Source organism: Sander vitreus, unplaced genomic scaffold (genome assembly GCF_031162955.1).
Source record: "Sander vitreus isolate 19-12246 unplaced genomic scaffold, sanVit1 ctg676_0, whole genome shotgun sequence".
In the NCBI taxonomy this organism is placed as follows: domain Eukaryota; kingdom Metazoa; phylum Chordata; class Actinopteri; order Perciformes; family Percidae; genus Sander; species Sander vitreus.
In genome coordinates, this window is record NW_027595766.1 from 1,092 (window position 1) to 14,780 (window position 13,689).

A 13,689-nucleotide genomic window follows, 5' to 3' on the forward strand; every position below is an offset into this window, starting at 1 on the left:
ATTTAGTTATTTTAAAAATGCTTTTAAACCGAACTGTGTAGGTAAGAACTGAACGGTTCATCACTTCCCCGGAAGTTGACAAGCAAGATTACCCATTAGTCATTGCGCCTCGCTGGAATGACGCTGTACATCTTGTAAATTAATCAATTCCCATTTATTCACAAGTTACGTACATTTTAATAGACTTCATTCATTTTATAGTTCAGTAATGCTTTCAGTTTTTGATACAATATTTTAGTTCAGTAGTGCAACATTTTCACACAAGCCGCACAAGTTTCCGTGTCTGGCTACTTTGTGAGCAGACCCTACTTGAGAGCGAAGAGTTGAGCAGCTGATCAGAAGAGAAGTGAGGAGCCAGAGAAGATCAATAAAGTCTGCATGTATAATTACATCTAGATGCTGCAAGGCACCACATAACAACGTTGACAGAGACATTCCTTCACAGCTATCCAATAAATGAAGAGTCTTGAGCCGTCACATACTAAGTCCGTGCTTATTTTGTCTCTGTCCAGTATCATCTCTCTTACACCAGCAGGTTTCTACTTTGGGGCAGTCCAGGCTAAATTTCCTGCACTGGAAGATTCATTTCTGTAGACTGCAAAGACAACGTGCCAGGATCCAAGTGGTGTTCTAAAAATGTCTCTGTTTATTTATCGGTGGTTAAATCCTGAGGAGAGAACTGTGTGACTTGGTCCATCAGAGGGTCAAGAGAGTGGAATTCAATCCCACACCATATTAGACAATTAAACATATTGGTCTTTTACTAAGCTGATAAAACAATGGATGGTCAATACATATACACGTCAGGACTAAAACTATTTGTGCCATTGTGTGGTCCTTCTTTCTTGTATATTTGTATTTTAAAAAGCCCTTTAAGGCCAGGGGACTACAGAAGAAAAATAGCCTTTTAGCCAATTCTGGTATTTTTAACCCATGTACTGTATAATGATGTGTTTTATTAATTTGCATTGTCCCCTTCTTATATAAACTGAATTAAATGTGTGGCTCCAGAAACATGTTGTATAAAGTTAAAAATGCTCAGTAATAGCAAGAAATTCAGAAGCATCATCAACATGAAAATCACTAATAATTAAAACTATGTCCAACTTTATAACCAGAGCCGGTCTACGGAGAGCCTTTTCACTCCCTATATAATAGAACTAAAGATAAAAACTCAGTAAAATCAGACAGGATAGGGTCAGATGGGCCGTGAGGTCGGTAAATTAAAATAGAGTAAAAAGGCTTTGACTTACCAGTTTTAGTCATATTGAGATTATTAGAAGAAAAAAACAATCCGCACATCCAACAATTCTTCTGTACAGGTGCATTGGAAAATATCACAAACTTGGAAAAAAAGGAAAATCCTGCACTCTATTCTTGCTACAGCATCGGCATTTATTAAAGAAAACTTTTCTGTCCTCCTGGACCTTCTTCAAGATACTCTTGAAGAAGGTCCAGAAGGACAGAAACATTAGTATCAAGAGCAGAATGCAGGATTTTCCTTTTTTTCCGAGTCATACTGAGTTCAAATGAGGAGAGAGTCTCGGTGCTAACCAACTGATAGTTAAAGGTATTACTAAAAATCACTGCCAGACCACCATCACGGCCTGACAGCCTCGGTGTCCTGATGAAGCTACAGTCTGCAGGACAAAGTTCAATGATGGACGAATACTCTGTATTCCTCTGCCAGGTTTCAGTAAATATCCGAAAATCCAAATTTTCATTACAAAAAAATACATCTTTGAGAAGAAATGTCTTGTTGGTTAGGGAGCGAGCGTTGAGCAGAGGCGTCCTGACAGAAGCTTCGTCAGGAGGGGCTTCAGTAGAGGCAGGAGGCCGCGGGGGCAGGGGCCAGGTGTTTGATCTCTGACGATACCTGCCTTCAGACACATGATGTCTGTGTGATCTGTGGCTTGTAATGACAGGGATGGGAAAATGTTGGCCAAAAGGCATTCCACACAAGGAGAGCTCACTGTACAAGCAGCAACATGTACAGGTGAGAGAGATGGAGCAGAAGTTATGAGTGAAGAGCCTGGAGCCGTTACAAACTTAGTCCGTGACTTGCTCCAAGCTGTTATTCCAGTCTGACTAGTCTCTGTTCAGTAACATCTCTGTAAGATAGTGATGCAGGCTGCAGACCAGCAGGTGTTCAATTTAGAGCACAGTGCCCAAAATTCACCTTGGACTGATTGATTTCTCTACAACTTACAATGTGTCAGCATCCAACTGGATTTGATTGAACCTGGAACTTTTCCTCTGCAGTGTCTGATGAACTGTCTCTGTGTTCATTTACCACAGCCACTTCCTGAGGAGAGAAATAAATTGAGTTTAAACAGAAACATATTATACATTTGTAAAGACATGAACATTTAAATGAAGAATTTACTACTGTCTTACCAGCTGTTCTTCTTCAGTTGGATGTTCATTCTTTTTGAAGTACTGATAAAAGAGTGATATCATTTAATTACTACTAATTTACTAAAATCATTTCTACGTTCTACTGTACATACAGTAACATGGACTGAGTAATAACAGTAAAGAACATACCTGTTGGGGATTGTCTGCATTCCTTTTTACTGTAATAAAACATTACCAATGAAAAGCACCTCAATCAACAACATAATGATCTGACAATTATATTATGTATTAACAACATAAATGTTTTAATTGTCTAAACGCCAATCATACCTGTGTATTCACATCGTCCCTTCTTTCTGAGAATCAACACGACAAGCAGAAATATTCCAGTCACCACTAAACAGGTCACAAGCACCCCCACAACGGTGCCGATCACAGTTCCTGAACTTTGTTCTCCACATTCAGCATCCGTTGAAGAACTTCCTGGTTTTATCAGCTGAAGACTCAATGCTTCACATCTGGAATGATAGAGGGACATTTTGACAGGAACATGTGTAGGGAACCATGCTGCTGTTGGAAGAGTTCAGGTGTGTCCATGTCTGATCTGAAGCTTCACTTACTGTGTGTGTGGCTGACACGATGTCAATAATGTCCCATCGGAAAATGTTCCATAGCTGCAGTCAGAGCACTCAGTGTCCTTTAATGCTGTTCCTACAAATACAAATTATATACATATATATATATATATATATATATATATATATATATATATATATATATCTTTTTATCTAATCAGACCTGTCTGATTTCTCTTCAGTCGATAAAAATTGATTGTTGAGATTTTTGTGCACATTTCTCTGTGGAATGAGTGTTTTTTATGCTTTACTCATATTTATACACCACCTCAACCTGCTTAATAATTAAAAAAGACATGGTATCTCACTTGTTTTACAATATGGGACCTTTAAGTTCATGAGGTCATTTTCACTGAAGTTTGGTGTTCTCATTTAAAACTTAAAACTATACCTATAATCCTAAATTCAGCACGAGGAACTAACCTTTTTGGCTGATATATTGTCCTGGTTGACAGCTTCTGTGTTTCTGTGCTTCCGTACAGCCGTTTAATGAATGCTCCTTACAGTAGAATCCCTCCAATGGTTCACAAACTGCATTTGATGTAGTCGTACATGCAGTCTTGATCTTTAAACCAGATCCTGTCAACACATAAAGAGGTTACATACGAAGATACTTTACTTGTATATGAAGATACTTAACTTTTATTTTGTCTAATCTACTACAGCGCTACATGCTCAAACATCTTTAGTTTCATATGTTTCTACTTATAATTAGGAAACATAAACAGAAGTCTACCTGAATCACAGGGTACACAGGAAAAACATTCTGTAAGTCCTGTAGGCTGATCCATGAATGTTCCCTCATCGCAATTCAAACAGGAAGTACCAAACTCTTTGCAATGTTTTCCAACACGACTTCCTGTTGAAAAGAAAACCAACAATTTCATGCAATATAATATTTCTAATAAAAGGGATACTTTGCTAATGTAAATGCAGCTCTGTGTCATGGCAGTGTGGGGGCAGGTGTTTGGCTTCCCTCCGTGGCGCTAGTGAACATTCAATCAGATCTTACCAGCAGGACACCTAAGACAGCACTGATCCTCGTTCTGATACTCTGTTCGGTGACATGTGAGGGTATATCCTCTGAAGACACTGAGCACAAGTATCTGTGAAGAGAAGCCTGGTTAGAACATACAACACATACTGCAGACCAAATTCATTGATAGAAGCTGTTGAAATGAACTGTGATAGAAGTCTGTCTAAATTTCCGACTGCACGTGAAGGCAGCACGGAAAGCAGCAGAGAAAAAGAAAAGAGATGAATCAAGAGTTGAAGGGACTTTCCTTTGTTGTTGCAGGACACAGTCGTCTATTGTTACACAAACTCATGGGCAGTTAAGTGCTTGTGTTTCGCAAGCAAGAGGCTTCAAAAATTACAACACATCCAAAACAGTGCAGCTAGGATCCTAATGAAGATACGAAAGTACAACCATATCACACCCAGTCTTCACTCACTCCACTGGCTTCCTGTCTTATACAGGATTGAGTTCAAAATCTCCCTACTCACCCATCAGTGCATCCATGGTAATGCCCCTCCCTACTTAAAGAGCTACTCACACCACAAACCTCCTCACGTAATCTCCGCTCTAGAAACAAAGTCCTTCTTCACCCCCACAGGACCAAACTCGGCACCATGGGGGATCAGGCTTTCTGCTCAGCCGCTCCTTGCCTGTGGAATTCCCTCCCAGACCACCTGAGAGCTCCACAAACCACCGACTCTTTCAACGAGGGTCTAAAAACCTTTTTTTAGCAAGTTTTCTCGTAAATCTCTATTTGTGTTATTGTTTATCTTTTTTTTTTTTAATTATTATTGTGTATTATTTTACTTTTATGGTTCCAGATTTCACTGTGTGGGTTTTACTAAGAAACCAGCCTTTTATGAATAGTAAATGGTTTAAGGTTGAAATGAAATAAGATCACTAATTACAACAAAGTGTGAATTTCAACTGGTTGACATGAGATCACTAATCAAAATCTAATTACAACAAAGTGTGAATTCAACCAAAAGGGTTTTGCAAAGTTTTTCCTTTCCAAATATAGAAACAAAGATTCATAATAAAAGTACTTTTTCCACGCCAGAATGGGTGGCAAACAAAGTAATCTCGTATTTTATCTGCTTTTAAATGTTTAACTGTTTTGAACTGCTCTTCAATGTTTCATTTCTTATACTGCACTGTAACGTTTAATCTCGTATTTCATCTGTTTTGCATTTTTTTTGTTTTTTGTAATCGTTCTTATGTAAAGCACTATGAATTGCCCTGTTGCTGAAATGTGCTATACAAATAAAGCTGCCTTGCCTTGCTTTTATTTCTTTGCACCCTGTTTTTCTCCTGTCGCACTTTGGAATTAATTTGTCAATGAAAAGTGCTCTACAAATAAAATGTATTAATATTATTATTATTATTATTATTATTACCTGCATAGTATTTCAAACTTTTTTTGTTGCAGCGATAGAGACAGTGATGTTTCCTGTTTACAGTAATGTTAACGAGTCTGATCTCTGGTTACATGATCGTCAACAACAGGGTGACGTCGGGTTGCTTTTCTCCAAAAGTTGAATAGGACTTAAAGCTATAGTGCGTAGTTTCTGTCGGCCCCACGAGGAATTCTAAGTAATGACGACAACACTGTCTACGCGTCCACATGATACAAGCCTTCCGTAACCGCCGGTTCAGTTTATTTTTGTATTTCTTCCTGTATACAGCTGACTTCAGGCACATGCTGTCACATGCAGAAGTGCTCTGAGGATACTGCCATCGTTGGGAGGGTGTCAGAGTAGAATGATCAGGAATACTGGGAGGTCATCTGGGACTTTGTCAACTGGTGTGAGTCAAACCACCTTCACATCAACACCAGCAAGACAAAGGAGATGGTGGTTTACTTTCGCAGGAGGCCACCTGGTACTACACCGGTGAACATCCAGGGTGTCGACATCGAGATGGTGGAGACGTACAAATATCTGGGTGTTCACCTCAACAATAAACTGGACTGGTCCAAAAACACAGACGTCCTGTACAAAAAGGGCCAAAGCCGTCTCCACCTGCTGAGGAGGCTGAGGTCCATTTTTTCTATTTCTTATACTTTATGTATATATTTTTTCTCCTATGTCTACTTAATGTGTATTTGTGTTATTCTGATGTGTGTAATTGTTTCTTATTCTTTTGAGCTGCTGTAGCACAGGAATTTCCCCAGCGTGGGATTAATAAAGTCTATCTTATCTTCCTTTACTGTGTGTGTGTGTGTGTGTGTGTGTGTGTGTGTGTGTGTGTGTGTGAGAGAATTATAAAGAAGAGGTTATAAAGAAAGAAAGAAATGGTGGAGAGAGCAATATCATGTATGAATTATAATAAAAGCTTGCTGTAATAAGATTGTTTTACCAGCAATGATGCAACTGTCAAATGTTTTCTTAACATCATTGTATACGGCAGAATCCCAGAAAGTTTCTATGGACTGAAGACATCTCACTCAGATTTGGGAGGAAGAGAGACGTCAAATCCAAAACAGGAACACCATCTGGAAACAAAAAGAAGACAACCATGTAGAGATTACACTACACACAGCAGAGACCTGCTGTAATGCAGCTTGAACTGTTGTTGGACTTTGCTGCCATATCTCGATTTTACACCTCACTGCAAATGGGGGGGGTAAAATGGTATCGGGCCATCTCTACTTTTAACAGGTGCAATATGTAATATATTTACTGTATCAAATCCAAAAATGACCACAATAGGTCATCAGATATTAAGGAAACATGCTAAGTTTAAATACTATGTTTTCTGACAACAATGCTAAAGCCAGTATTTTCAAGGTCTGTAGCTGAATGAGTACTGAAGTTACACCGCTGGTGGGAGTGAGTAATGATGTCTGGACACATGCACTCCTCGTCCTGATCTTTCAGAAATTCCACTGCAAAACCCAGATGTTATTTTGTATGTGGATGGGTCAGCCTCTCGCTGCCCGGACACAGGCCAGGGCCAGGTAGGCTTTGCTATTGTATCTGATTCAGCTACTTTAACTGCTAAATCTCTCCCCAAACATCTCTCTGCACAGGCTGCTGAGCTCATTGCACTCACTGAAGCATGTAAGTTGGCTGAAGGAGTATCTGTAAACATCTACACGGACTCCAGGTACGCTTTTGGGGTGGTGCACGATTTTGGTGCACTGTGGAAACACAGAAATTTCCTCAAATCTGACGGTAAGCCCAGTTTGCATCATCACCTGATCAATGACCTTTTGACAGCCATCTTACTTCCGTCACAAATAGCCGTCTGCAAATGCTGTGTACACACTGGAGCAACAGATGTTGTCTCTAGGGGCAACGAACATGCTGATATAGCCGCTAAAGCAGCTGCACGCCTGCCCTTATCTCATGCTGATACTTTGGCTACAGACACACAGGGCCTTGAACATTTCTCACTCCCTGATTCTGTAGTTGCCTTGTAAACACACACAACACCTCAGGAAAGACAGCAGTGGAAAGCTGCAGGGTGCACCTTTAAAACTGGTATCTGGCTAGGTCCTCGACACTTTTTCTCACATTTTGCTAAATTGACACATGGGTGTGACCATGTCTCAAAAGGGAGTATGTTGTCACAGATAACACAGACATGGTACACAAAGGGTTTCACAACATTTGCAGAACATTTTTGTAAGGCTTGTATCATATGTGCACAACATAACGTAGGTAGAGGAGTGAAAGTAGCACAAAAGGCTGCACATCCACCACCCACGAGACCATTTGAGCATGTGATGATGGATTTTGTTGCGCTAACACCATCTGAAGGAAAAAATATGCTCTGACTATGGTAGATTTATGGTCAAAATGGGTAGAAGTTTTCCCCGCCTCAAAACAAACAGCTTCAGTGGTGGCAAAAGCTCTAATGACAGAGATTATTCCCAGATGGGGATTACCGAGTCGCCTGTCCAGTGACGACGGAGCTCATTTTGTAAACTCAGCCGTAACACAGATAAATTTGTATATTGGCATAGACATCAGAACGCATTGCAGTTACCATCCGCAGAGCGGGGGCGCTATTGAGCGAGAAAATGGTACACTAAAAGCAAAACTAGCTAAATGCTGTACAGACACAGGTCTCCCTTGGACAAAAGCACTTCCTCTGGTTCTGATGTACATGTGAATGCGTAAAAGAGTCCGTTCTAATCTCAGTCCATTTGAAATTTTACTCAGCCCTGCTGCTCATCCCACAAATGCATGTTCCTTAAAAATGGGGCACCATGTGAAAGGGAACTAAACAGGCTTTCCAACGGTATAAGATTTATTGCCAAAAAGAATTGTTACCACAGAGAAATAATCTACCAAACACAAATTTCCTCCTTACTTTTTGTGCTAAGTTTATCTGGTATCGGCGGACTCAGTGTGCAAATTTGCTGGATATAACTTGTGTTGTGAACTGTATGCTGCGTGTGTGCGAAGTGAATTGGAAGAGAATGGAACCACTAGCACTGGCGTGGCTAATCCTGTCTGGCCAAGTTGTTCAGAGCTCTGCTGAAGGGTCCATCAGCAGCAGCGACCTTCTAATGTACAGCCGGTCTGAGCTGCTGGGACTGCAGGACAGCGGAGTGCTACTGCCGCCTGATCTGCTCCACGATGTGCCTGGGGAGCTACGACAACATCATGGACCGGGCCTCCGTCGAGACGGGAAGGCCAGGAAACGGGAGTAGGAGAGGCGGCCTCGAACAGCGCATCCGAGGAGCCACCAAGCTACCGCTACCACCCATGCTTCTCTGCAACCCACGATCCTTAAGCAGCTAAGGCAATCACAGACTGTGTCCATCGCCATCTACAAAACAAACCTGACGCTCCCATGCTGATACTTGGCGATTTTTAAACACTGCAGCCTGAATAAAACTTGACCTGGCTTTCATCAATATGTTAAGTGTAACACTAGAAACAACAACATCCTCGATAAATGCTATGGCAATATCAAGGATGCCTACACAGCCAGAGCCAGACCTCCCTGAATAACTCTGACCATAATGTTATCCAGCTGCTCCCCACATATCGCTCAGTTTTTTAAGTCCAGCAAACGGGGAATCCAGTCTGTGAAGGTCCAGTGACAAAATGAAGGAGCTGAAGGGATGCTTCCTCTGCACAGACTGGGATATCTTGTTCAAGGATGCAGACACTGACAGTGCCACTGAATCAATCACTGCCTACATATCTTTCTGTATTGACTCTAACTATAACTGTTATTATGGAATGCTGTTTTATTCAATATTAAATAAATGAATAAATACATAAATAAATATGCCTTTGAAATACATCATGAAATAAATAAATGGGGCAATAAATACATAAATAAATAAATGTAAATATTCATATAAAAATGAATCAGTTACAAAAATATATTAAAAGGTTTTACTTTTAATTATTTCATGGTACTTTTATTTCATAAGTCCACGTTTATTTATTTCAGTGGACTTTTATTTCCTAATGCCACATTTATTTCCCTCTCTATTTATTTCCAGTTCTTATATGCAAATCAGGGGGCGTGGCCATCTCTCACATTCAGAACAGAGCCATGTGCACCACGACCGCAGCAGCGGTGCTCTGTACCCACAGTCACCTATTCTGGGGGTAACTGCACCACCAGCTAGTGCTGACGTGACAGAGCACCACAACCGGCAGCTCCAGATGCTCTGTACCCACTACGGGTTGATGTATATGAAATAATTATTTATTATGAAATAAAAGTACAATGAAATAATTAAAAGTAAAACATTTTAATATACTTATTTAACTAACTGATATATGAATATATACATTTATTTAATTATTTATGTAATTATTCTCATTTATTTATTTCATGATGTATTTCAAAGCCATATTTATTTATTTATTCATTTATTTAATATTGAATAAAACGGCATTCCATATGTTATACCCCAGAAAACTGTTAAACGATATCCTAATAACAAACCCTATATCACAAAAAGGCATTAGGGAATGCATCAACAGGAATCAGATCTGGAAATAAAGCAGAAGTCTGAGCTGCACGAAAATACCTTAATCTGCAAATGAGAGCAGCTCGGCAGCGGAACAAGGAGCGGACAGAACAAGATCTGTCAGAATCCAACACAAAGACAGTTTGGGACTCTATCAGACAAATGACCAACATGGACACTAAAAGGAAGCCCCTGTTTGCCCACAATGAAACTGCAAAGGCAAACGAACTGAATCATTTCTATATGCGTTTTAATACTGACAATGTCAGGGAATGTGCTGCAGGGTTAGAGAATGTAATTTGTAATGTGAACTTGGACAGAATCATAATTGAACCGCACACTGTTACTAAGGTGTTTATTTATTTATTTATTTTTTTAATTAATATTTTTGACAGACAGTACAACCTATGTCACCATCACAACTAACAAGACATCTATATCATCCACTGTCCCGTTACTAAGGTGTTTGTAAACGTACAAACAACCAAAGCAACCTGATAACCCGTCTGCTTTTCTTTTAAAAAGCTCTCCATAGACACATACACAGTACCAAAACTCTGGAAAAAATCTATTATTATTCCAGTACCCAAAAAGGCATGTCCCCAGGAGAACCATGATTATCGGCCGGTGGCCATTACCTCTAATGTTTTTAAATCAATGGAGAAGCTTATGATAGAGAAACTCCATACAGATGTGGAACAAATGTTAGATAAACACCAATTTGCTTCCACAAAAAAATCGTAGTACAAGTGATGCCATATCAACAATAATACACCTCACTCTAAAGCACCTTGAAAGTCCTGTTGCATATGCTTTTTGTTGATTTTAGTTCTGCCTTTAACTCAATCCAGCCACATATCATGCTTAGGAAATTAGTTCAGTTAAATGTAAATCCCATTTTAATCAGGTGGTATCACTAATATTTATTTTTTTCACACCAACTTCATATGCTGGTAGACCCCAGATCAGCTGGAGATCAGAGCCCTGTGACCATCCATGGTTATGACATCAAGCAGGTGTCCTTTAAATATCTAGGAGTTTATATTGATAATGACCTGAGTTGGCGCACACATGGAACAAATGTCTGTGCCAGAACTCATCAGCGTCTCCACTTTTTACGCAGACTTAAGAGTTATTTGGGGTCTGTAAAATATCGTTATATATATACACACACACACACACACACAGGTGCTGGTCATATAATTAGAATATCATGAAAAAGTTGATTTATTTCAGTAATTCCATTCAAAAAGTGAAACTTGTATAATGTGTACATTCATTCCACACAGACTGATATATTTCAAGTGTTTATTCCTTTTAATTTTGATGATTATAACTGACAACTAATGAAAACCCCCAAATTCAGTATCTCAAAAAAATTACAATATTACTTAAGACCAATACAAAAAAGGATTTTTAGAAATGTTGGCCAACTAAACAGTATGAACATGAAAAGTATGAGCATGTACAGCACTCAATACTTAGTTGGGGCTCCTTTTGCCTGAGTTACTGCAGCAATGCGGCGTGGCATGGAGTGGATCAGTCTGTGGCACTGCTCAGGTGTTAGGAGAGCCCAGGTTGCTCTGATAGTGGCCTTCAGCTCTTCTGCATTGTTGGGTCTGGCGTATCGCATCATCCTCTTCACAATACCCCCATAGATTTTTCGATAGGGTTAAGGTCAGGCAAGTTTGCTGGCCAATTAAGAACAGGGATACCATGGTCCTTAAACCAGGTACTGGTAGCTTTGGCACTGTGTGCAGGTGCCAAGTCCTGTTGGAAAATGAAATCTGCATCTCCATAAAGTTGGTCAGCAGCAGGAAGCATGAAGTGCTCTAAAACTTCCTGGTAGACGGCTGCGTTGACCCTGGACCTCAGAAAACACAGTGGACCAACACCAGCAGATGACATGGCACCCCAAACCATCACTGACTGTGGAAACTTTACACTGGACTTCAAGCAACGTGGATTCTGTGCCTCTCCTCTCTTCCTCCAGACTCCAGGACAATGCAAAATGTACTTTCATCAGAGAGCATAACTTTGGACCACTCAGCAGCAGTCCAGTCCTTTTTGTCTTTAGCCCAGGCGAGACACTTCTGATGCTGTGTCTTGTTCAGAAATGGCTTGACACAAGGAATGCGACAGCTGAAACCCAGGTCTTGCATACGTCTGTGCGTGGTGGTTCTTGAAGCTCTGACTCCAGCTGCAGTCCACTCTTTGTGAATCCCCCCCACATTTTTGAATGGGTTTTGTTTCACAATCCTCTCCAGGGTGCAGTTATCCCTATTGCTTGTACACTTTTTTCTACCACATCTTTTCCTTCCCTTCACCTCTCTATTAATGTGCTTGGACACAGAGCTCTGTGAACAGCCAGCCTCTTTAGCAATGACCTTTTGTGTCTTGCCCTCCTTGTCCAAGGTGTCAATGGCCGTCTTTTGGACAGCTGTCCAGTCAGCAGTCTTCCCCATGATTGTGTAGCCTAGAGAACTAGACTGAGAGACCATTTAAAGGCCTTTGCATGTGTTTTGAGTTAATTAGCTTGTTAGAGTGTGGCACCAGATGTCTTCAATATTGAACCTTGTCACAATATTCTAATTTTCTGAGATACTGAATTTGGGATTTTCATTAGATGTCAGTTATGATCATCAAAAGTAAAAGAAATAAACACTGGAAATATATCAGTCTGTGTGGAATGAATGTATACATTATACAAGTTTCACTTTTTGAATGGAATTACTGAAATAAATCAACTTTTTCATGATATTCTAATTATATGACCAGCACCTGTATATATAGTATAGTTAGAAGTAACTTTCTTTGCATTCATTTGATTCCCAATCAAGATACACTGGGAAAAATTGCTTTTGATTGTTAATATGTACTTAAAAACTGATGGGAACACCTGCACCTCTCAACCTGCAGGAGCTTTTTGATCAGGCAACAATCAGGCAGGCTAAGACCATTCTATCTGATAACTCTCACGTGTTGTCTTGTCGTGAAGTCAGCTTAAGTGCGACTCGAGTCCCCATATCTGCAACTTGACCACAATTAACCCCACTGACCTAGGATCCAGCCATATAGACTTATTAAACAATACGTTTACTGTACCTTCATTACAGTACGGCGGGTGTCGCTTTAGATGTGCGCGCTCCCGCTAGACGACATTACCCTTAGTTTACGTTACCAGAGTGATAGAGAAAGACATTACTATCTCTATGGCTCTGTAACCTAGCCTACCATACGGACTGAATTTCGACATAATGTTTATTAATTCAAGATTTCTTCAGTTGAAGCGGATTAATTCTGCTGTTTTTTGTTCCAGGTGTATCTTTCCATGTAATATAAAGAGACTAGACCGCTCCTAAAGGAGTTTTACTTTCACTTTTAACTTGTGGTCGACTGGCCGATAATCCAGAACATATCTAGCAGTAACCATAACAACAACTGGCATCGGAAGTGATGACCATCTTTATAGAAAATATCGAGACTCACCTGAGTTTCATTAGTGGCTCAATATTCTCGTTTATAATGTTGTTCTCTTCAAATATGTCGTCGTCTTAACTTTCCTCTTCCCTCAACCCGTTGGCAAGCTGCCAAAAACTTTCAACCAATCAGCAGTGATGTGTAGGCCGTTTTTTTCTTTTCTTTTTAAATCTTTATTTAAAACACATCCAATATAGGAAATAACACGTCAGTGAAGGATAACCATAGTAAAAAAAATACAGGTTGAAGTA

The 13,689-nt window shown here is 39.9% G+C and overlaps 1 protein-coding gene across 1 annotated transcript; it reads right to left on the reverse strand.

The window, feature by feature from the left end:
- Nucleotides 1-856: 856 nt before the first annotated feature.
- On the reverse strand, nucleotides 857-13,570 carry LOC144514717 (tumor necrosis factor receptor superfamily member 5-like). Its single transcript, XM_078245626.1, has 10 exons — nucleotides 13,448-13,570; nucleotides 6,370-6,505; nucleotides 4,006-4,099; nucleotides 3,730-3,852; nucleotides 3,417-3,572; nucleotides 2,979-3,069; nucleotides 2,689-2,876; nucleotides 2,548-2,576; nucleotides 2,398-2,439; nucleotides 857-2,305 (listed from the first exon to the last, which is right to left on the reverse strand). The coding sequence occupies exons 2-10, from the start codon at nucleotides 6,406-6,408 to the stop codon at nucleotides 2,216-2,218; spliced, it is 852 nt and encodes a 283-aa protein (XP_078101752.1). The 5' UTR covers nucleotides 6,409-6,505; nucleotides 13,448-13,570; the 3' UTR covers nucleotides 857-2,215.
- Between the last annotated feature and the right edge of the window lie 119 nt (nucleotides 13,571-13,689).